The 25,638-nt window shown below is 43.0% G+C and overlaps 1 protein-coding gene across 1 annotated transcript in view; it reads right to left on the reverse strand.

Moving 5' to 3' along the window:
• Positions 1 to 25,638, reverse strand: part of KCNK10 (potassium two pore domain channel subfamily K member 10) — a 123,865-nt gene that overhangs the window by 71,045 nt on the left and 27,182 nt on the right. Inside the window, exon 2 of the mRNA XM_038406177.2 lies at positions 2,324 to 2,646. Within this exon, the coding sequence (XP_038262105.1) occupies positions 2,324 to 2,646 (323 nt within the window). The remainder of the gene's footprint in view (positions 1 to 2,323; positions 2,647 to 25,638) is intronic.

A 25,638-nucleotide genomic window follows, 5' to 3' on the forward strand; every position in this document is an offset into this window, starting at 1 on the left:
AGACTACATGACATTAAGAAATATCCTGGTGTTGCACTCTATAGGCAGCAGTCTTTAGCATCCTGTTGAGATAGAATTTCTAATAGGCAGGAAAAAGTGTTTGTTAGAAAAACAAGAGCTTTGCATATCTTTCATCATTGACTTTCACACATACAGCATACAAATTTCTTGCTTTAATATTCATTCCTAGAACTGCTCCATTATGTATTGCACCTCAAGAATAGCAGGAAATGTTGACCTCAGTAGCCCTCGCATGATGTGTATTAGAAATGGATCAGAGCAAAAATCCCAGACCAGAAGCTTTCAACTTGGAAAAGTTCAGATTCAAGTCCAGGTTCCACCTTCATAGCTGAACCCCTTCCTGTACATATGTTCTTATGTTCTTATAAAGAAAAACACCAGAACTGAACACACTGTGCTTTGGGGAGATGCAGATGCAAATTCAGGTCTGCAATTTGATGGTCAGGCCCATCAGTAACATGTATATAGGCCTTAAATTAATCTCATGGTATAAAATACATACGTTGCTACATTTTTCTCAGTTGGGTATAACATAATTCTGCGAGAGCGAGATATAGGATAAGCAATTGCCAGATGTCAAAATTTATACACTTTTAAAATATGTATAGTTTCCTCTTGTGAATTATAGAGTTGTGAGATTCTCAGCAGTTTGACCAGGCAGGAGGAATTGGGTTCCACTTCATGCAAAAGTTTTGTGAACTTAAGCAAGCCTCTTGCTTCAGTTCTGGACCCGTCACAAAACTCCATTCCAGGTGAGTATAAAATAGTTTCAAGTTTGCTTGCAAACATTTTGCACTGCATTTGAGAATAGATCTGAACATCCATCTACAATGTTTTGGGGCCATCCTCTCCAGACTCCAGGTCAGAACACTGAACAACAAAAAGAGGCTGTCTACCACAAAACCCATCGCAGGTTTTGTGCTGAGCCTAATGAAAGTTAGGACAGGACTTGAGCAGACCTCCCAGCAGTCCTGGGTTTTTCAGGACTATCCCATTTTGAATGCCAAAACCCTCTGCCTCAGTTGAAGTGAATATTTCTGCATTCGGCATCCCTTGGGGTGGGAGGTTGGAGTCTCCAGGCTCCCTGTTTGAGAGGGCCCCAAAACCAAGTGGCATTGTGACCTGGCACACAGGATTGCCGCACCACTCAGTACTGGCCCATCTACCCCTCGATAGATGCAGATGGAGGGGCTCACAGGCCAAATTTGAGTGGCACTGCAACAAAGTATGCTAGATTGCAATGCCAATCAAATTTGGCCCATACACACCTCTGTCTCTAGCTATGGAGGGGGAGAGGGGCCAGATATAAGTGGTGCTGTGTCCCACGTTATCCACTTGAAATGTTGGGAGCTATGCTTTGGTGTGTGAATACCTATGCACTGCAGACCTCATCAATAAAGCTCATTCATGTATCTCAATATTGAGGTTCTGTGCTGCAATTTGAGCTGCTCCAAGTAAATAGGGATAGAACATTCTCAGATTGAAATGCCAAACACATCAGGCCAAATTCAACCCTAGTGTATCTGACTTCAGATGTTCTACACCAGCACAGAATATGGCCCCCTCGACACTACTGTAGAATAAAGCAAGTGTTGTCACTCTTCTGAAATGAAATTCTAATCTTCCTCACCAAAACAGATTTTCACTACAAGAATTCTGGACTTTTTGTATATGATTTATTTATGACTCATTTATTAAATGAATAGTCATCTTATTAATGAACCCCAGCTTTATCAGTCAAGCCAATAGGAAATGTTCTTGCGTTAGTGTGCACAGGCCTAACAACAAATAAATGATGCTTTAATGTGAATTCAGCATTGGTGAAAGCTGCCAGATTAGAAGCACTGCAAACAGGAACATGTACCACACAGCCAGCAGCAATGCAGACCTTTTCACAATATCTTGACTTGGAGGCACCACCTAAAGGGGATTATCAAGTCTTTATACCCATTTGGTCTTTGACCCCTCTGTTGAGGCTGCCAGTTGGGATGATGAATGTTGGCAATACCAACACTTCTTGAGTGGACCCTGGAATGAGACCAATTCATTTCACACAGGCCACCAAACAGCTCTCAGATGATAACTTCTGTCACTACCCATTTGGGTTGGATTCAAACCAGAGACTTCAAGATGGAATGCGCCCTACCTCATTGCCAATCCCCCTGAGCCCTCCAGTCACCCTGTGGTCTGGACTTAGCAATGAAATATTAAGCTCATTTCTCAGAATTTCCAGGAAGAGGCTCAAAAAAAACCAAAAGTTTCCTCCTTCACCGTGAGTTGCTGTCTTCCTCACATGTCTCACCTGAATCAGAGTCTCCAGCTCCATTGGGGTCACACAAATATGCTCCCGAAGGAAATCCGCCTTCTCTGAGGCTATCGTATTTTTCTGGCTGCTTTCAAAAGGCTGCTCCAGGGCACGGAAGACAAGACCTCCAGTTACCAGGTAAGCTACAACCACAACAAAGATGGCCACCACTGTTTTCCACTTCATAACTGTCTGCAAGCCCTGGGAGGTGGTTTCCATGGTGGCGACCACAGTGGTCCGGGAAGAAACAGAGAGTCGTGGAGCTGGATGGTGCCCGTTAGTCTTAGGCTCAGAAGCTGGCATGGCTGAGGGAACAGCCACTGAAATGCAAAACAAAGGATGTTAAAAATAGGTTTGGTAGAAATTGATTTTTTAATATATATTAGGGCTGTCAAACAGTTAAAAAATAATCACAATTAACTGCAAGATTTAAAAAATAGTTGTGATTAATTGCAGTTTTAATCGCACTGTGGAACAGTGGAATACCAATTTAAATTAATTATAAATATTTTGCATTTTTTTTACATTTTCAAATATTTTGATTTCAATTACAACACAGAATACAAAATGTACAGTGCTCACTTTATATTATTTTTATTACAAATATTTGCACTGTAAAAATTATAAAAGAAATAGTATTTTTCAATTCACCTCATACAAGTACTTTAGTGCAATCTGTTTGTCGTGAAAATGCAACTTACAAATGTAGATTTTTCTTTACATAACTGCACTCAAAAACAAAAGCAATATAAAACTTCAAAGCCTACAAGGCATACAAATGTTTAGCATATCTGGCATGTAATTACCTTGCAATGCCAGCTACAAATGTCCCATGCAAATGCCTGTTCTCACTTTCTGGTGATGTAAATAAGAAGTGGGCAGCATTATCTCCCGTAAATGTAAACAAACTTGTTTGTGTTAGCGATTGGCTGAGCGAGAAGTAGGACGGAGTGGACTTGTATGAGGTGAATTGAAAAATACTATTTCTTTTATTTATCTTTCTTACAGTGCAAATATTTGTAATAAAAAAATAATATAAAGTGAGCACTCTACACTTTGTATTCTGTGTTATAATTGAAATCAATATATTTGAAAATGTAGAAGAACAACCAAAAACATTTTCACAGTTGCAGGAAATAATTACTTAATGACAATAGACACTGACATTCAAAAAGTCCTTTAAAGCACAAGTTATCAACATCATATGTCAAAATATACAGAGTAAATATCCTAAAATCAAATGTTAATAAGTTCTCAAACTGCACTTTCTTTAAACTTTGCCTATCTGTAAAATTCTGATTTTCATCATTGGAAATATATTTTCATCAGTTTGTGTATGTATGGTGCAGTCGACCTTTATCAATATTTACCAATAAATATCTAATCCTTCCAAGCCTCATTAAAAAATAAACTCTCTAATTGAAAGCAAGGCCGGGATCTTTATGTATCTGCACATATAATTTTATAAAGTATTATGTCCAAGATACACAGAACAACCTTGTTACATTGTAATGATAATCTCAAACGGAAGGGACACCTTCCCTCAGAGGATCCCTCAGCATTTCACATATTTATACAAACTATTCACAGAGATCATTTTACCCACAACTTCTAAGGACAAACCAGCTGATGCAACAATTTAGGAAAGAAGTAGAGAAGTGTTTATCTAGTTAGAACACCAACAGGTATTTTAAGTTGGCAGAATGTAAATCACACAAAATGGAGTTTTGTCAGAACACTGGAATTAGCATCCTATTCTTACATAATTAATTATAAATTATTATTAATTTTTTAATTAATAATTATTATTATTATGGAGTCATTAGTGACCAGAAGTGGTTAGAACTAGACCTGGTAGATTAGTGAAACATTTCTTTTCAAACATTTTGACAAATCAAAAGGCTGAGTTTGATTTACTATGATTTGTGGGCCCATATGATTCATAAGTACTCAGAAAGCCACCAGGTTTTTGTGAAAGTGTTCGTGAATCCTGGGAGTTTTAAAGATTTTAGCATGAAACATGCTTCATCCAGTGTTCAGTGCCAGGCATTTACTGTTCATGAAGGGTGAAATTCACCATCATGCAGAGAGTCAGAACAAGGCCTATGTGTCACTTAAATCATGCTTAAGCTCTCAGAATAGGGCTACCTGGGCCTTTGAACTGGCATATTACTTTTCAACCTGATCTGACTATCTACATAGCATATCATATGGGTTTTAGAGGGCATGCTAGATTCATTTTAAACAGAACCTCTGCTGCAACCTTAACTATGGGTCTACTATCATTACTCCATAATCACTTTGAGACCTCATTGGTTTTTCAGGGGCTCTCAACCTTTCCAGACTGCTGTACCCTTTCAGGAGTCTGATATGTCTTGCATACCCCAAGTTTCACCTCACTTAAAAAATACTTGCTTATAAAATCAGGCATAAAAATACAAAAAGTGTCCCAGTCCCAGTACACTATTACTGAAAAATTGCTGACTCTCATTTTTACCATACAATTATAAAATAAATCAAATGGAATATAAACGTTGTACTTACATTTCAGTGTATAGGATATAGAACAGTATAAACAAGTCATTGTCTGTATGAAATTTGAGTTTGTAACTTTGCTAGTGATTTTTATGTAGCCTGCTGGAAAACTAGGCAAATATCTAGATGAATTGATGTATTGTACACCCTCTGCGTATCCCTGATTGAGAACCACTGGTTTAAGTCATGAATGACATGAAATTAGATGACAAAAATATAGCCTCTGGTGCTAAACCAAGGCTGCCTTTACCTTCCAAGTACCTTAGCCTCTTCAAATTGAGAACTACACTTAGATGTTTACTGCATCTATGGGGAAGCAGTATTGTGAAGTATTGGCTGACTACATACAATTTGAACATACCAGAGTGATTACACCATTAACTAGAGAATGGGTTACAATTCCCTCCCAGCAGAAGAACAATTTGTGGGTACAGAATAATTTACAGAAATTGCTGTCTACTAAAAATCAAATTTTCCTAAAACAGATACTTTCTAAAGCATTACTTTGGGGATGGATCCTCCACCTGCAGAATGACCAACATACTAGAGAAACCTACTGAATGTAGTTCTCGTCACATGTAAATTTAATACTGAGCTAACACATGAAACCAGCTTGCACCCAGGAATCAGAAGGAAAGTAGCTTTTCTGTCACTAATCCCCTCTCTACTTGTTCCCACATCCCAAGGATTTGTTGGCATGAACATAATGTGGGGAGTCAAAGGCCTGAATTCTAATCCCAGCTCTGCTGCAACCTCCCTATATTTTGGGGCAAGTCATTTCACCTTTCAGTCTCAGTTTCCCATCTGTAAAATGGGAATAATAATGCTTACTCTTCTACCTCACAAGGATGTTATGGGAATTAGTGCCAGCATGGTACTTTCAGTATATAAAGGGCTGTAAAAATGCTGAGTTTTACTAAAATACAATCACCGCGGGAACTAAATGGAGAGGTAGTTTAACAATACACAGCAGCACTACAAAACAGCTGCAGCGGCACAGGAGCTAGCAAACAGAGCTGTAAACAGGGGAGTTTGAGTGGGAGTTTGAAAGGGGAGTTTGTATTGTGGTGCTTGTTTGGGGTTTGCTTTTGCTGGGGGGGGGTCTTTTTGGTGTGACTTGTGTTTCCCAGATTAACAGGACTTAGGTGGGAAGGCGATGACAGCTATGGAGGCAGCTGTGAAAGTGACTCCTGTAGTGGAAGACACATTGAGGATGACTGGATGTGGAAGCTGTGGTATGTACATGATCCTGGAGGGGGGACCTGGTAAGAGTTTTTTCTGCATGAAATGCCGTCTGATAGAGCTGATGGAGGAAAAGATCCGAGGTTTGGAGATGCAGGTGGAAAGTCTGGTTGAGTTTAGGAAGGGGTTTGAGCAGATGATGGAGCAAAGATATGAGGTATCTGAAGGGAAAAGCTCAGACTTACAGATGGAAGCAGGGCTGGGGAATTTTGAGGGGAGACTGGGTGAGGAAAGTGGTCAGTGGAAGCATGTGACTAAAAGGACCAGGCAGAGGAAAAGACGGGCTAGTGAAGGAGAAATAGAGCTTAGGAACAGGTTTGCAGAGTTGGAAAATGAAGAAGGGGTTCAGCAGGTACTTGTTGAAGGTGGAAGGGTAAGGAAGAAGAGAAGAGAAACTAGTCCTATAGGAAAAGCGGAAGAGTCAAGGGACACTACACCAAATGTGAGCCCCAGGAGGATACAGGATGGGTTGAAGAGGATTATAAGGGAAAATAGGAATGGAAAGAAGCCAGAGGGAACAGGGGAGAGACTGGAGAATAGCACTGTCACCAGGAAAAGGCAGGTCTATGTGACAGGGGACTCTTTATTGAGAAGAATAGACAGGTCTGTAACCAGAGCAGATCCAGAGAATAGAAGGGTGTGCTGTCTTCCGGGTGCTAAGATCCGGGATGTAGACCTGAGGTTGAAAAGGATCCTAAAGGGAGCGGGAAAGAATCCCCTAGTTATCCTTCATGTGGGAACAAATGATATGGCTAGATTCTCGCTGGAAAGTATTAAGGGAGACTATGCTAGGCTGGGGAAGACGCTTAAGGAAATTGAGGCTCAGGTGATCTTTAGTGGGATCCTTCCTGTTCCTAGAGAAGGGCAACAAAGGTGTGACAAGATTATGACTGTCGACAGATGGCTTAGGCAGTGGTGCTATAAGGAGGGCTTTGGGATGTATGGCCACTGGGAGGCATTCACAGACAGAGGACAGTTCTCTCGGGATGGACTTCATCTGAGTAGGGAAGGAAATAGACTTCTAGGATCAAGGCTGGCACAACTGATAAAGAGAGCTTTAAACTAGGAATTAGGGGGAGATGGTTGGGAGATGTCCAGGTAATCTCCACGCCAGATTTTAGCATTGAGAGGGAAGAAGACGAAGTAAGAAAGGATACAGCCGTGGGTAGGAGAATGTATATAAGGAGCGAGGGCGGTGTAGATACTAGTCTAATAGGTTATACTGGCTGTAGAATGACCATGCCTAATAGGGTACAAAATGTGAGCGAGGCCAAACAGCAAAAATTAAGATGTTTGTACACCAATGCGAGGAGCCTAGGTAACAAAATGGAGGAACTAGAGCTATTGGTGCAGGAAGTGAAACCAGATATTATAGGGATAACAGAAACATGGTGGAATAGTAGTCATGACTGGACTACAGGTATTGAAGGGTATGTGCTGTTTAGGAAAGACAGAAATAAAGGTAAAGGTGGTGGAGTAGCATTGTATATCAATGATGAGATAGAATGTAAAGAAATAAGAAGCGATGCAATGGATAAGAAAGAGTCTGTCTGGGCAAAAATTACATTGGGGAAGATAACTAGTAGAGACTCTCCTACGATAGTGCTTGGGGTGTGCTATAGACCTCCGGGATCTAATTTGGATATGGATAGAGCCCTTTTTAATGTTTTAAATAAAGTAAATATTAATGGAAACTGCATGATCATGGGAGATTTTAACTTCCCAGATATAGACTGGAGGACCAGTGCTAGTAATAATAATAGGGCTCAGATTTTCCTAGATGCGATAGCTGATGGATTCCTTCATCAAGTAGTTGCTGAACTGACTAGAGGGGATGCCATTTTAGATTTAATTTTGGTGAGTAGCGAGGACCTCATAGAAGAAATGGTTGTAGGGGACAATCTTGGCTCAAGTGATCATGAGCTAATTCAGTTCAAACTAAATGGAAGGATTAACAAAAATAAATCTGCAACTAGAGTTTTTGATTTCAAAAGGGCTGACTTTCAAAAATTAAGGAAATTAGTTAGGGAAGTGGATTGGACTGAAGAACTTATGGATCTAAAGGTAGAGGAGGCCTGGGATTACTTTAAATCAAAGCTGCAGAAGCTATCAGAAGCCTGTATCCCAAGAAAGGGGAAAAAATTCATAGGAAGGAGTTGTAGACCAAGCTGGATGAGCAAGCATCTTAGAGAGGTGATTAAGAAGAAACAGAAAGCATACAGGGAGTGGAAGATGGGAGGGATCAGCAAGGAAAGCTACCTAATTGAGGTCAGAACATTTAGGGATAAAGTGAGACAGGCTAAAAGTTGAGTAGAGTTGTACCTTGCAAAGGGAATTAAAACCAATAGTAAAAGGTTCTATAGCCAAATAAATAAGAAGAAAACTAAGAAAGAAGAAGTGGGGCCACTAAACACTGAGGATGGAGTGGAGGTTAAAGATAATCTAGGCCTGGCCCAATATCTAAACAAATACTTTGCCTCAGTCTTTAATAAGGCTAAAGAGGATCTTAGGGATAATGGTAGCATAACAAATGGGAATGAGGATATGGAGATAGATATTACCATATCTGAGGTAGAAGCGAAACTCAAACAGCTTAATGGGACTAAATCGGGGGACCCAGATAATCTTCATCCAAGAATATTAAAGGAATTGGCACCTAAAATTGCAAGCCCGTTAGCAAGAATTTTTAATGAATCTGTAAATTCAGGAGTAGTACCGAATGATTGGAGAATTACTAATATAGTTCCTATTTTTAAGAGAGGAAAAAAAAGTGATCCGGGTAACTACAGGCCAGTTAGTTTGACATCTGTAGTATGCAAGGTCCTGGAAAAAATTTTGAAGGAGAAATTAGTTAAGGACATTGAAGTCAATGGTAAATGGGACAAAATACAACATGGTTTTACAAAAGGTAGATCGTGCCAAACCAACCTGATCTCCTTTTTTGAAAAAGTAACAGATTTTTTAGATAAAGGAAATGCAGTGGATCTAATTTACCTAGATTTCAGTAAGGCATTTGATACCATGCCACATGGGGAATTATTAGTTAAATTGGAGAAGATGGGGATCAATATGAACATCAAAAGGTGGATAAGGAATTGGTTAAAGGGGAGACTGCAATGGGTCCTACTGAAAGGCGAACTGTCAGGTTGGAGGGAGGTTACCAGTGGAGTTCCTCAGGGATCGGTTTTGGGACCAATTTTATTTAATCTTTTTATTACTGACCTTGGCACAAAAAGTGGGAGTGTGCTAATAAAGTTTGCAGATGATACAAAGCTGGGAGGTATTGCCAATTCAGAGAAGGATCGAGATATTATACAGGAGGATCTGGATGACCTTGTAAACTGGAGTAATAGTAATAAGATGAAATTTAATAGTGAGAAGTGTAAGGTCATGCATTTAGGGATTAATAACAAGAATTTTAGTTATAAATTGGGGACGCATCAATTAGAAGTAACAGAAGAGGAGAAGGACCTTGGAGTATTGGTTGATCATAGGATGACTATGAGCTGCCAATGTGATATGGCTGTGAAAAAAGCTAATGCGGTTTTGGGATGCATCAGGAGAGGCATTTCCAGTAGGGATAAGGAGGTTTTAGTACCGTTATACAAGGCACTGGTGAGACCTCCCCTAGAATACTGTGTGCAGTTCTGGTCTCCCATGTTGAAAAAGGATGAATTCAAACTGGAGCAGGTACAGAGAAGGGCTACTAGGATGATCCGAGGAATGGAAAACTTGTCTTATGAAAGGAGACTTAAGGAGCTTGGCTTGTTTAGCCTAACTAAAAGAAGGTTGAGGGGAGATATGATTGCTCTCTATAAATATATCAGTGGGATAAATACCGGAGAGGGAGAGGAATTATTTCAGCTCAGCACCAATGTGGACACAAGAACAAATGGGTATAAACTGGCCACCAGGAAGTTTAGACTTGAAATTAGACGAAGGTTTCTAACCATCAGAGGAGTGAAGTTTTGGAATAGCCTTCCAAGGGAAGCAGTGGGGGCAAAAGATCTATCTGGTTTTAAGATTCTACTCGATAAGTTTATGGAGGAGATGGTATGATGGAATAATGGGATTTTGGTAAGTAATTGATCTTTAAATATTCAGGGTAAATAGGACTAATCCCCTGAGATGGGATATCAGATGGATGGGATCTGAGTTACCCAAGAAAGAATTTTCTGTAGTATCTGGCTGGTGAATCTTGCCCATATGCTCAGGGTTTAGCTGATTGCCATATTTGGGGTCGGGAAGGAATTTTCCTCCAGGGCAGATTGGAGAGGCCCTGGAGGTTTTTCGCCTTCCTCTGTAGCATGGGGCATGGGTGACTTGAGGGAGGCTTCTCTGCTCCTTGAAGTCTTTAAACCACGATTTGCGGACTTCAATAGCTCAGACATAGGTGAGGTTTTTCGTAGGAGTGGGTGGGTGAGATTCTGTGGCCTGCGCTGTGCAGGAGGTCAGACTAGATGATCAGAATGGTCCCTTCTGACCTTAGTATCTATGAATCTATGAATCTAAAACAGTTTAGTGAAGAATTCCATACCCTCTTGAAACAGCAAATTCCATTTACAATTACCACACAATTACCAAACTGGAATTTAACTCAGAAATTAAGATTTTCACCCTCATTCATCCAAAAAGGTGACATGGGATCTTTAGTAACAGAAACTAGCCATGAGGTTTACACATGTCATTTGAAAGGAATGTTGCCAGATGGAGAGCTCCCAGCATCCCGCATGGTTGTGCCAAGGTAAACAAGAGATATATTTGGCTTTGAGCATATTAAACCGCAAGTACCCCGGCCTAAAAGAAATGGAAGGGGATCTATGGCATAACTGATTTTTACAGCAGTTTAAGGTTCTTTTGGTGCTTGTGATTGGCTCGACTATAAAAACCACAAGAAAGGAATAAGTCTTGAAGATGCACAGGGTGTTCCAACTGCAAAGGACAAAATAAAACAATTGATAAAAAGGTGTTATACAGCTAGCCACACTGTATAGTGTGGTTATTGAATAGGCCACAGCTGTTATGACATTTTAAAAGTTGGAAGTTGGAGCGTATTAGGGCATAGTGGAACCAATGCTGGCTAGACTCTACGCCAGTGGTTCCCAAACTTGTTCCGCCGCTTGTGCAGGGAAAGCCCCTAGTGGGCCGGGCCAGTTTGTTTACCTGCCACATCTGCAGGTTCAGCCGATTGTGGCTCCCAGTGGCCATGGTTCGCGGCTCCAGGCCAATGGGAGCTGCTGGAAGCGGTGGCCAGTACGTCCCTCAGCCCGTGCCGCTTCCAGCAGCTCCCATTGGCTTGGAGTAGCGAACCGCGGCCAGTGGGAGCCACGATCGGCTGAACCTGTGGACGCAGCAGTTAAACAAACTGGCCTGGCCCTCCAGGGGCTTTCCCTGCACAAGCAGTGGAACAAGTTTGGGAACCACTGCTCTAGACTGTTGACTGCAAGGATGACATTTGATGGTGATTGGATGATGCTAGGTGTATAGCTAACTGCACATTCTAGAAAGAAGTAAATGTAGAGTATAAAAAACAAAAATAAAACATGAAATAACCAATCTGGAACAGTGACCACTGCAACTTGCATCCCTGGCAGAGTAAGTTAGAGCAATCTTGACCTCCCACTTTCTGTATTTGTGCTAAGCTATCTTTAGTTAGAACAATATGACTTAATAAAACCATCTCAGCTGAACTTGGGGGGCCAGATAGCTCAGTGGTTTGAGCATTGGCCTGCTCAACCTAGGGTTGTGAGTTCAATCCTTAAGGGGGCCATTTAGAGATTTGGGGCAAAAATTGGAGATTGGCCCTGCTTTGAGCAGGGGGTAGGACTAGATGACCGCTGAGGTCCCTTCCAACCCTGATATTCTATGATTTGATATCTCATTGATTGATGATCTAAACCAGTGGTCCCCAAACTTTTCAGGGTCACACCCTCCCCAATCCTGGTCCACACCCTCCAGGAGCAAGGCCATGGATAGGGGTAAGGGAGCTAAGGCTGGGGGCAGGGCTGGGGCCAAGGCTGCTTATGGGACTCAAATCTGGGGGCAGGGCTGAGTGTGGAGCCCCGGCCAGGGCCCGAGGCTGGGAGTTGGGACCGGGCTGGGAGTGGAGACGGGCATAGGGCCAGGAGCCACGGCCGCAGCTAGGAGCAGAGCTGGGCGCAGCTAGAGCAGAGCTGGTGGCAGAGCAGGGCTGGGTGGCATTCCCTCCCCATCCATCATGGGAGCTAGCCCGGGCCCAGCCTTTCCCCATCTGAGAAGCCTGATTTTTTCAGAGTACTCAGCATTTTTATATCCAGCGCACAGGTCCCATGGTTAGTTCTCTGGATGCCAGAACGGGGAGTATAGAGCGTACAAGAGATACATTATCTCAGCCTTCAGAGTAGCAGCCATGTTAGTCTATATCCGCAAAAAGAAAAGGAATACTTGTGGCACCTTAGAGACTAACAAATTTATTTGAGCATAAGCTTTTGTGAGCTACAGCTCACTTCATCAGATGCACGCAGTGGAAAATACCATGGGGAGATTTGATATACACAGAGAAAATGAAACAATGGATGTTACCATACACACTGTAACAAGAGTGATCAGGTAAGGTGAGCTATTACCAGCAGGAGAGAACAAAAAAAAAGCTTTTGTAGTGATAATCAAGGTGGGCCATTTCCAGCAAGAACGTATGAGGAACAGTAGGAGGGGAAATAAACATGGGGAAATAGTTTTACTTTGTATAATGACACATCCCTTCCCAGTCTTTATTCAAGCCTAAGTTAATTTGCAAATGGGATACCATTAATTCCAATTCAGCAGTCTCTCATTGAAATCTGTTTCTGAAGTTTTTTTGTTGAAGAATTATCACTTTTAGGTCTGTAATTGAGTGACCAGAGAGATTGAAGTGTTCTCCAACTGGTTTTTGAATGTTATAATTCTTGACGTCTGATTTGTGTCCATTTATTCTTTTACATAGAGACTGTCCAGTTTGGCCAATGTATATGGCAGAGGGGCATTACTGGCACATGATCACATTGGCAGACGTGCAGGTGAATGAGCCTCTGATAGTGTGGCTGATGTGATTAGGCTCTATGATGGCGTCCCCTGAATAGATACGTGGACACAGTTGGCAACGGGCTTTGTTGCAAGGATAGGTTCCTGGGTTAGTGTTTTTGTTGTGTGGTTGCTGGTGAGTATTTGCTTCAGGTTGGGGGGCTGTCTGTAAGCAAGGACTGGTCTGTCTCCCAAGATCTATGAGAGTGATGGGAGACCTTGCTTATTAAGTGAGAGAGACAAGCCTTCGAGCCACACAGAGCTTGAAGGATCTGAAGAAGAGCTCTGTGTGGCTCGAAAACTTGTCTCTCTCACCATCAGAAGTTGGTCCATTATCTCAGTTCTAGTGTCCGACATCACAGTGGCCCCTTGCAGTCACAAAGAGCAATTACAAAGAATGTCCTACTCAGCCCCTGCAGCCCTGGACTGGAGTGACACTGCGAGGGTGGTGCAGTCCAGTCAGCAAACAGGACTTATAGAGGGATGGATCATACCCAAGCTGATGGAATCGAAGAATTCAGCTGCCAGAACCTATCGAGGCTCTACTGAGCATACAATTTTTCAGAAATTTATAACTTGATCAAATTTGGGTGAATGTTCACAGACCATATCCCTGACACCAGGGCAACTTATCTTGACAAATTTCAAGTCCCTGCTTCAAAGCTTCTCAGTGAAACCACTGTAAGAATGCTGGGGGCATGGGTTGTTTCTTCCTCTTAAAAATAGAAAAAAATGTATTTTTCCCCCTCACCTCATTCTCAGATGGTGCTCACCCATTTCAGGGGACACTTCCCAAAAAAGTTCAGCGTGAGGCAGCTACCCCCTCTTGAAAATTTCAGCCTCAAGAATTTAAGGCTGGCAAAGTTATAAGCAACTGAAAATATGGTCTTGGAATGTCAAGGAACCTCAACATAGGTGTTGCTACCAGCTCTACCTTATAATATGTTTGGTTGACTGCATGGGAATAAATGAATTCATTTCACAAGTGGCTCTGCCATACTCTTATTTTATTATAAGATAAACATAGTGCACAAGAACAGGGTATTAGCAAATGCAAAACAAAATCCCAGTTCTGTTAATTGCTATTGTTTCAAAATAAACCACTATCAGAATGGACTTTTCCCAGGGCAATGTTTGTTAAATCATATTGAGGGCAAATTAATCTGCCTCATTGAAAGCAATGATGAATCTACACACACACACACAAACTGGCAAATATGCAGCCCTCAAAAGGAAAGTGTGTGTTTTGACACAGACCTTTTCCCAGCAAGAGGATGCCAGTGGGGAAAGCAAGGTCCTGTTTGTCTGAATAAGCCTCAGAGTGAAACAATCAGAAGACACTAATGTTACCAGCTGCATTAAATGTCTGCTTCTGCACTGCCATTAACCTCTGAAAGAGCCATGCTACGAGAGCCAAGCCTTGGAAATCCTTCTGCACTTTCATGAACAGAATAGGCAGGCTTTGCATTAGTACAGAGAGGCTTACACATGAGACTTCTAATAACACTCGATAAGAGTTAACCTAGCAAAACCCCAGCCACTGATAGGCAAGAAGGTTAGGGCAGGGTGAAATGTAAAATATTATTGTTACTAAAAGGATGCACAGTGTGTTGTGGATATTGACTTAAGAGCTTTTTACCTAAGTATTCTGGATATATTGCTTTAATCATTTATTTGTGGCTAAGGATTAAGAATGCTTGGATCTGGAGAACATGAAGTCTTCCCTGACAGATCATGAGTAAGAGAACTTTGCCCCTTAGACATCTGATCCTGCTTCCACTAAAGTCAGTTGTATAGTTGTCAGGATTGGGGCCTAGGAAAAAAGTTCTTATACTGTAATAAAGTAGGGAACAATCCTGCACTGACCCCTTAGAGAAGAGCTAGATGACATAAAAGGTTTTTCCATCTTCGTTGTTGCCAACTCGCACAATTTTAGCACGAGTCTCCTATTGGTATTTTTCTTAAATCCCCAGCTCCTGGAGGCAAGTGATTGCATGAGAATATCAATCGGTAACAGACAAATGGTGTGCAGCCTCCCGCCTTGTGCCTGCAGGGATCACACATCACCGGCCCTGCAGCAGTGCGGAGCTCCCTCTGCAGCTTTATCCAGATCCCTGCTGCTGCAAGAAGACTGTAGTCCTGGGAGCAGAGAGGGCAAAGCAGAAACCCTGGCCAGGTCCACAAAGAGGAGGATGAGACCCCAGGCTCAGGGTCGGCCACCCCACTGCTGAATGACTCCTGACCAGGGATGAAGCCATTCAGCAGGAGGGTGGCCTCCCCCACTGCTGTGATCACCTCCTCCACGCAGTCCCAATGGGATCTCTCTGCTCTGCCCTGCCAGGACCACAGCTTCCCCCTGCACCTTCCACCCTGGGGTCATGGGCCCTTCAGCTGTGCAGGGAGCCCTCTGCAGCCCTGCTCTCAGTGCTGACCTAACCCAAACCCTAGTTAGGGTTTCCAACTTTCTAATTCCAGAAAGCCAAACACCCTTGCCCAACCTACTGCCCCGCCCCTTCCCTGAGGCCCTGCCCACTTCCCTGCCCCTTCCTGAGGCTCCACCCCCACTCACTCCATTCCCCCACCCCCCCAGTCGCTTGCTGTCCCCCACCCTCTCTCATGTGCTTATTTTCACTGCAAGGCCCAAACAGGCATATTTATTGTTTTGACAGATGTATTATGCTAAGTTCAGGTTTTATTTGTTACAGGACACTAGAGCAGCAAAATAGTCAAAAAGGGTCATTTTAAAAAAAAAATGAAATTTCACAAAGGTTTTCATGATTCTTTCCCTCCCTCTTCCCATTTTTTGTAACCAGTTCCATGTTTTTTGTTCACTAAAGTTATTGTAATTTTATGTGTGGAATTAGGACCACACATTATCACAGCTGCAATGGGTCTATTAAAGGCCCACTTCTGAAGCCCAAATATAAATCCATAAAGCACAATCACAGAAATGCACACCTGTCCAAATACCTATATAAATAAATCTCTAGAAACTGACTCCCACACCTACATGCAGATACACATGTGTATTCATGTGTACATATCTAGCATGCACTAACACATATACTTCCACATTATTTACTATTACAATTGTTGTTTAGTGCCTAGAGACCCCAAGTAAGATCAGGGCTTCATGGTGATAGGTGCTGGACATACACATAAGAGAGTCTGCAACAAAGAGTTTATAATGTAGCTAGACAAAGGTGAGATGAAATGTATGATACATTAGCTCTTCTGCAATTATTAGTAAACAACATTAGCTCTTCTGCAATTACTAGTAAACAACATTCACTTTTTAAAAAATACATTTCTTTAGAGTTCCCTTCTCTTTTAAAATCTTGTTATGAAATGAATACACATTTTATGTCATCAATTTTTTGAGCACAAGCCAGCAAAAGAAATAAAAGTCAAAGAGTTAGGCTGCAAATTTTATTCACACAGGTATACACACATGCGGCAATACACACACCTCCCTACACAAAGACACAGTCTCTTACACACATACAATGCATGCATACACAAACTTGCTTACGGAGAGACATCTTTTCATACACTTTTTCCAGGGGCTGCCTAAATCGCCCAGCCAGGAAGGGAGGAGAGTGGGCTGGAGGGGAAAAAAGGGTGGCGGGGGGAGTGGAGGAGAGAGGATGGGGAGAGAAAGAGGCCAAGCACAAGAGCAGGGTGGGGCTGAGAGGGGGCAGTGAAGGAAAGAAGAGGAGGTGTGAGGGGTGGATGGGAATGCAGGGGGAGGCAGAAGGCTACAGGTGCATGAGGATGTGCGGGGCACAGGGGTGTATCGGGACATATTGGGAGTGCAGCAGTGTATGGAGGTGAATGGGGTGCAGGGCTGTGGGGGGTGAAGAACATGGAAGTGGCTGGTCTGGGACGTAGAGGGGATGGGTGGGAGAGTGCTGTAAGGGGTACAGGGCTGGGATGGGTAGGTGTGGGGGGGCAGGACAGGATGGGATGGGGGAGAGATGCAGTGAGGGGAATGAGCGTGGGTGGGGGTTGGGACGGGAAGGGCTGCAATGATGGGGGGAGGGGGGTGCAGGGGAGTGCGACAGGGAGCGATGCAGTGAGTGGGATGGAGGTGAGTCAGGCTAGTTCCTCCCTGCCCTGACATGATCACACTGGTAGACGTGCAGGTGAACAAGCCTCTCATAGTGTGGCTGATGTGATTAGCCGCCAGGATCCCTTTTTGAACTGGTATTCTGGTCCAAAACTGGACACCTGGTCACCCGAACCCTAGTCCCCAGCCTAGCCCCTGATTAATTTCCAGCAAACATAAACATGAATAGTTCATCTTAAAAATAAAGATAAAAAATAAAAGTTAAGGGGAAAAAAAAATCTAGTTCCATCAAGCCTGCTCAGACAGCTCTTCTGCAGCACTGCCCCATGTACTTGGTACATCCCTCCTGAAGCAATCAAAAAACACAATCTTTTGCGAAGTTTACATAGCACCTTGCCAGTTAGGGAAGCTCCAAGGAGCAGCACCAGCAAAACCAGTCCTGAGGATGAGACTGGAACACAAACTGAGACTGCCTGCCTGGCCTGTGCTAGAGGGATGCAGCCGGCCTGGAGAGAGGCGGACCCACTTATGTTCACAGCATAAAACAAACACGCCTGCTGGAAGGTTGTAATGTGACACTATGTTCCTTCTGAGAATTCAGACTGATGACACAAAAGAACCCAACACACAGAAAGAGAAAGCAGGCTGTTCCCTAAGGCAGAGAGGCACAACTCAGCCAACTCTGCTTTCAGCTGGCTTGTCACATACTGACTGATTTATGTGACTAAGTGGACACTTTTCTACATAGCTTTCTAACCTGTAAGCATACCAGGAACCCTCCCCCCCACACACACACAATTTCTTCAACAGCCTGCAATTCCAACACATCCCTCAAAACACCACCGACCTGGGTCCGGACTGGCATGCCTGCCAGGCAACCTGGGAGTCTGCAAATGGCTGGGACACGAGAACAGAGCCTGAGCTGGCTGTAGGGAGACAGGGGAGAAGCAGCTTTAGAAGTGCTGCCAGCACCAGAAGGGGAGGTGACCATTGTCTGAGACTGAGCTGGAATCCCAGATGCACAACAGATGCTGAGCCCCAAGATTCTGCTGTACCCACATGGACTGCGAGCCAGCTGAGCCAAGTTGGCCTGCTCTGCCCCAGCACTAAGAACTCAGGGTCCACTGGTCCTAAGGGTCATCCAGCCCCTGAGGAGGGAGGAATAAAGAGCTCCCAGCATTGAGGTTCGGGGTGCCCCCAGGAAAGGGCAACATTTAATTTTAACTGATCAGACTATTCTAAGTGCAGAAAACAGACAGGTTTGTTCCTTCAGAAGTGGTTTTCCTTCTCAACAGCCCACTCACCGCATTGAAAAATTAATATCCAAAGATTTTCCTATTTAAATCAGTGTGAAAAGACTGAAAGGTGAGCAGCCCAACAGTGGAGAATGCTTTGATCTTCCACCTTTGAAGCCTGGGCTAGTCTCCAAATAGAAGTTCCTGAGGGAAACAGGTTTGTACCATTTGCTTCCACATCTCAAAGAAAAAAAAAAAACAGACACACAACAAACTCTGAAGTGATTTCAACTAAACTGCCTGCTTAGAGAAAAATAACAGCTGTGCGCATGGGGAAGAGTTAGGACGGGGGTATGCAAGAGGAAACAATGAAGCAATCAGTGCATTAACCTGTTAGCCAGACATGTTTCTCATCCATGCATGTGAAATAGAAAAGGCAGTGAGGATTTAACAGAAGCAGAAAGCACACGTTATGCAGGAAGCGGGAGGTTGTTACAGGTGTAATGTGATTTAGGAGTGTCTATACAAATATAGCAAAAAAAAAAAATCTATTGTGCCATGAGAACTTGGCATTATTATTGCATGGCTAATCACTGTCCGGCCACCTTACCTACTTGTTCCACTTTCCTCTGGTCTCCATCTGTCTGTTGTGTCTTATAGGGCCAGAAGTGGTCAGCATCAATTTAGCAACAAAATAAGTGACCAGATTTTCACACATTGAGTGCTGAGCTCTACTGAAAATCCGACCCTAATTGTGGGTGCTGAGCACTTGAAAAAACTGATCCTGAGCTTTTCTGAAAATCTGGTTCTTTGAAGGTAAATTTTGGGAGACAGGGATTGTACCTTCCTTTGTATTTGTACAACACCTTAGCATATTGTGGGCACTACCACAAATACTAAATAATTAATGGGTGAAATTCAGGTTGTGATGAAGACATGGGAGACAAAATCCTCCCGTCTGGCTGGGACAACATATGGGAATCCAGCCCAGCATTCCCATGACTGTTGTTCCAGCTTGAGTCAGAATAGCAACCACAATCCTTCTGTGGGCACTGGCTCCATATAACTGCCCACTCTCCATGTTGGCCTATGCAACACTGGCATGGACACCCTGTACTCTCTGCGGCTGCACCTCTAGCAGCATCCAACTGCAGGGCTTAAGCACGGCTACCAAAGCAGGGTGAATTTCACACCCTAGTGTTTGTAAAGTACTTTGCTGGAAGGTGCTATAGAAGTGTTACTATTATATTTGCTTTCAATGAAAGCAAAGCTGAAGACATCACTTGCTGGGAGAATGCACATAGTGCCTCAGAGCAAATGGCTTTACACTGCAGCAGCATCACACTGGTGAAGTCTAACATCACTTTACCTAACATGGATTCTCTAATGCAATCTTAGTGCTGCTGACATCAGCAACATCTCAGCAATCTGCTGCAAAGGCAGTCCTCAGTGGCAACAAATTCAACTAAGGACCAAAAGAGAGAGACAGGTAGAAGAGGTATAAATGACAGGTTTCATAGTAGCAGCCGTGTTAGTCTGTATTCGCAAAAAGAAAAGGAGTACTTGTGGCACCTTAGAGACTAACAAATTTATTAGAGCATAAGCTTTCGTGAGCTACAGCTCACTTCATCGGATGCATCCGATGAAGTGAGCTGTAGCTCACGAAAGCTTATGCTCTAATAAATTTGTTAGTCTCTAAGGTATAAATGGTGATCTAACCTTAAAACAAAGAGACTGAGTGTGTTGTTAAAAACAAAGTAGTATGTTGATTACCCCCAAAAGTTCCAACCCAACGGTGGTTTTTTGTAGGTGTTTACAGACTTTGCTTTGGGAGAGAGAAATATTAGCAGTGTATTCCACACAGAAATGAAGACTAATTTCTCATCCCTGCCAGCAGCTTTGGGGAAAAGTGTCATATACAAACAATTCTGCAATTTTTGGGATATATCGGCAGCTGAAAATATGATTCTCAGTAATTTCCAGCCAATCTACATGATTCCACTTAATTGTTTATAATTGACACGCTATAATTAATAGCTCTTGGAATAACCCAATGCTTAATTGATTTGGAATGCAGTTGTAAGGAGAAAATTAAAAACACTACTGTTTGAAGTGCTGTTTCCTCGCTTCTTTATTAGAAAGCTATAGTTAAGACACTAAAAGAAAACAAAGAAAGTCAAAAATGGGAGTACAGTAGAAGCCAACGGAGCACAATGGTCTGAGACAAAGCATTTGAGATGGCTTCCCAACTATCAGAAGGGAGTCCTGCAAAGCTGGTGGTGAGGGAAATCATCAGGCTAAGAGGTAAGGAGATCTTAAGCTTCCTACCCTGTACCATAAAAACCTTGTTGGAACAGTCAAGCATCTTAGAAGCTACACAGCAGGCACTTAGGATGAATCTTGTGTTCTACGAAAATGGCACTGCCTATTCATTTTAGAGTAGTCCTTCCCATGGAATAAGCGTGCTCACTGGGAATTATAACTGAGGATTTCCCAATTAGTGGAGTGCACTGTGGAAACATCCCTTAATGCTGTCACACACTGACTACGTATCTGATTACCACCAAAAATTTAAGACTTTAGGGTTTTATTCCTATACTATATAGATTCTTACATAGCTCTCATCATCGTAGCTCATTAAGCATTGTGACATCTGTCCTGTACCAGACTGGGAGGGAATAGTACAGATAAGAGTGAAGTTTAGTATGGATAATTCAATCCCTGGCTTCTTTTCTGAGGCTCTCAAAACATGATGCTTTTTTGTGATGTAGACACTTGTCCACTGACTAGTAATGGCCCATCAATACATAGATCAGCACTCAAACTATAGTGATGAACATGGATGTAGACAGCAGACTGCCTTCACATGCTAATGACTTTCTGGTACTCGCTACTAGAGTTGGTGAATACTGCACAAAGAGCAATCTTTCAGCTTTTCGGAGGAATTTGCTTCTCTCACATTCCACACAGATGCACCCATTATGTTCACTTTCTGTACACATTCAAGGAATTTACCTTAATGGCACACATTTTCCACAGAAAGCAAATGTCAAAGTTCCATTACATCTCATACTGGTAGCGCTTATACTGTCACCAATCAAGGAAATAAAACCATACCATGTGACTTATCTAACCAACCACAACTAAGTGGTAACTCAAAAAGTGTCAAAGAAATCATAATCTGCTTGCAGATATCATGCAATTTCAAAAAGCAGTTAAATTTGTTGGACAAATTATTTGCTCAGTTCTCTTAACTGTTAACCTGGTAGTGATGATTTTAACAAGTGACAGAGATTAAAAGCTCTCTTTAAAGTTATTACCAATTCACTGAGCCATCCAGTTCCCTTGTTTCTTTTGACAGGCTTTTGTCAGGGTATTAAAAAAGACTTTTCTGTGGAATTCTATTATTTCAATTTAAGAATCCTATGCCTTGTTTCCCTGCAGAGATTTAAAAGAAATAGATGCAGTCTGATTTAATTTTTCTCACAGAAATATAATTAGAGAGAAAGGAGGCTCTGAATAACATTTTGATAGTTAACTGTGCCTTCCAATGATGCTGCTATTTAAAAAAAAAATCACAATTCTTTCAGGAGCACAAGAATAGCAATTCAAGCAACCAGCTGACTGGGGTCTTTCCAAGCAAGAAAACAAAAGCCTCAGTGTTTTAAAAGTTTATGGGGACAAAAATCCTACTGCCATTAATCATGCAAAAACACTTATTTGAGTCAACAAACCAAATCCCAAGTCAGTTTATTGACATGGTGATGAATAACTAGGTGATTATTTTTAATTAAGCACAATGTTAATTGATAGGTAATTAATAACCTCATGGACTGTAAACGCTTCAGAACACGGACCCACTCTTCTCCTGTTTGCACAGAGCCTAGTACAAGGGGGCTCCAAACCTGAATCCGTTACTGCAATACAAATATTTAATATGTACAGTGCGCCTTTCAGCTATAACCTCTCAAAGCACATCATAGCTCAATTTTACAAGTGGGGAGACCAAAGCAAAGTAACATACCCAAGCTTGCACAGCAAGTGGGTGACAGAAGTGGGAACAGAGAGCTGGTCCTCAGGCTCCTGGTATTGTACATTTTAAGGCATATAGAAACTGAGACAGAACCTCTGGATTTGGTCTTCTGAAAGTCAATTATTTCTTAACATTCAAAATTGTTCATCTTCTGTTTCCACAAGTTTTTTTTTTATGATGAATAAGGATGTTTTTTCACATCACATCTCTCTTAGTGAAACGTTTTGGTTTTAACAAAAAAAAGCATATTTCGATGAAACTTAAGTTAGTTGACAAAGTTCCCACCAGCTCTACTTGATATGCTTCCTATCCTAACTACATAATATTTAGGTGACTGAATCTCAAACTAGATAAAATTCACATGTGTTCAAATTTCATTATAAACCCAAAGCTTGCCAATGTTTGCAGATTTTAGTCCACAAGACTTAGCCCTCTAGCCAGGTCCCATTTTAGTTCCACCCCTTTCAGGGTAACAAAGTCAAACTGAAAATCCAGTGTCTTTACATGTGGTTGTTGGCCCCATCTCTTGGCTCCATAGTCCTTACATCCTTCTTTCAAGGCTTTAAATAGTCTTTATCCCCTTATGTCAGAGGCTTCACTCCACCTTCCCAGTGGTTGTTAGCCAAACCCAGGTTCACCCTCTACCCTAGGATTCAATCCAGGACCTAAGGTCTGCTCTATCAGACTCCTTGATGATGTTTCCTTAGACTTCTTCCTACTGTAGCCTTTTTTCAGGCCTTCTCCCGCACAGCCTCTTTAGATTCACTGTTCTTCCAGGGCCATGACTCATAGGGCTGTGCCCTGAATCCCCTAACAGAATCCCAAAACAAAAGTTCAAAACTTAAGCCAACTTCTGCCCTCCTGAGTCTTGACCTTTCATCCCTCTTACATTTCCCCTGCTCAGTTCCTCAGCTGAATGCATCCTGGGGTTCTCTCCCTGGAAGTCCGGATCCTGCCTTTTTATCAGGGCTCACCATGAGAGACTGTTCCAAGTCTCTCCTAGCCTCCTACCAGACTTCTGCTTAGGAGAGGATCTCTGGACCAACTCTTCCCCTGAGCTTCCTCCTTAACACTACCAGTCTCTTCACTCTCTAGTACCAAGAAAGGAACAGTAAAGTTCCATTCCTTTCCTCCTACAACTCTCCTCCACTGGGCTTCCTCTCTTTATATTAACCACCCTGCTCCACGCCAGCTGAGCTTCATCTTTCATTGGGACTGGCCCATCCAGGTGCCTTAACTGAGTTCTCCAATTAATGCTTTTATTACTTGTATTGGGTGCATACCCCATTACATGCCCTTTTATAACCATCCCAGCACCTATTAATATGCAATGTGCCAAGATTGAGCAGCACTGTGAAAGCTAGAAGGAGAAAACCAGAGAGCGGAGAGAAATAAGGGAAAGTGGGTGCACCCACAGATATGCAAGCCATGGGGAAGTCTAAATGCTCTGAACAGTCTATGCAGGCTTCCTAACTTTGAACAGCAGCTTCTTGAGTTGGCAACTTTTCCTTAAATCAAACAAGGCATTCCTCAAACTAAGGGCAGTCGCATGGACAAAGCACTGTAAATCAGAGATGTAGGCCTTGTCTGTAACTCCCTAGTTTTCTTTAGTACTCTCCAAAAAAAATCACTGATCTCCTGCATATTAACCACCCATCCTGTCCAGCTGACTGGCTGAGATATTAGAGACCTGCAAGGAGTCAGAAAGGTCATTGTCATCCCCTTCATCATCCTAAGCTAGTGGAGCCTGAGAAGAACATTGGGCTTTCGCTGCAGTATCCCCATTCCTCACAAGGGAGACGGGCTCAGCTGTCATGGCTGGTACATTGATCACATTGGGGCAGGCTAGCCCCAGGCTGGCAGGCTCTGAAGACAGAGAGCTCACCATGCCTGGGAGAGACAGCACCACTGGCAGCCACAGGCACAGTCATGTTCCCCAGGGCCCTACATAGCTCCATCGTCAGTCACAGCCAGAAGCTCAGGGCCTTCCATAATCCCTTTTAATAACAGGTCCCAGTTGACTCTGCCTCACCAGCCTACTCCTCACCCCCATCTCCAGAATCTGACTCCGCTTGCTTGACGAAGAAGTGCTCTCCAGAGTCCAGGACCCACTTCTACCCAACTACAGAAACTGAGGTCACAGTGGAGGACTGCTCTGGGGATGCTATACCCTGAACAACAGAAGACCATCTAGGGCAAGGGGGAATGCAGATCCCAGTGGTGCGGGCATAGGCTCTGTCTCCTGCTGGCCCAGTGATGTCCCAGCCCCCTCTCTTCTATCCCAAGGCTAGGGCTCCCAGAGTCAGAAGGCAAGAACCTCTGAGGTGGGCCAGCTTACCACATATTTCATAGTGTCTGTGGTGGAAATCCTTCATATCTATACAGTGCTTTAGAGCCAGGTACAAGGGCTGCTCAGGACTATTTAAAACCACATAAACCTGGAGTCAGAATGGCATAACGTGCCTCCCATCTGGGTTTTTATTGCCCAGCAAGATCAACCTAGCAGTAAAAACTACCTTCCCATAGTGGGAAAGAGCAAACACCAGAGTGGCATTGCAAATGAAGGAGGAGGACACTGAAAAAAATGACTTCAGTGGCAGTAGTAGTCAAAGGGAAACTGCAACAACACTCCTTGACCCAGAGTCCCTCCTGAACCAAGCAATTTGCAAACTGGTCCTATACTAGGAAAAAACGATAGATCTCTTCATTTGAGAAGCAGATTATATATTCATACGGTCAATAACCTCAACTATGCTCAGGAACATGTCTTCCATAGAGCAGGAGACAGCAGGAGCACACCAGATCTCATGTCTACAGGTCAGAGTGATGAACCCATCTAAGTAGATCTCATGGTGAACCCCCCTCGCTCCCCAGGAAAAGAGGGAGGGGAAATAATGTGATAGGGTGCATGAGCCACACACTGGTTAACTAAGGGTTAATGAGCAGCTCTGGGCCCAGAAGGCCCCACCTAGCCTCATCTGCTGTGCGTGCTCACAGTGGAGGCTGAACTCAAAAGGGAACATCTCAGCTCAGTCTAGAATGATGGACAGGGCAAGGGATCAGTTGTGTACTGCAAGATCCTATAGAGAAGCCTATAGATCCTATATAGAGATCCTATAGAGAAGCCATAGCCATAGCCCTTCACCCCAGAGACCAGGAA

This window comes from Dermochelys coriacea, chromosome 6, assembly GCF_009764565.3.
Source record: "Dermochelys coriacea isolate rDerCor1 chromosome 6, rDerCor1.pri.v4, whole genome shotgun sequence".
Taxonomy (NCBI): Eukaryota; Metazoa; Chordata; order Testudines; family Dermochelyidae; genus Dermochelys; species Dermochelys coriacea.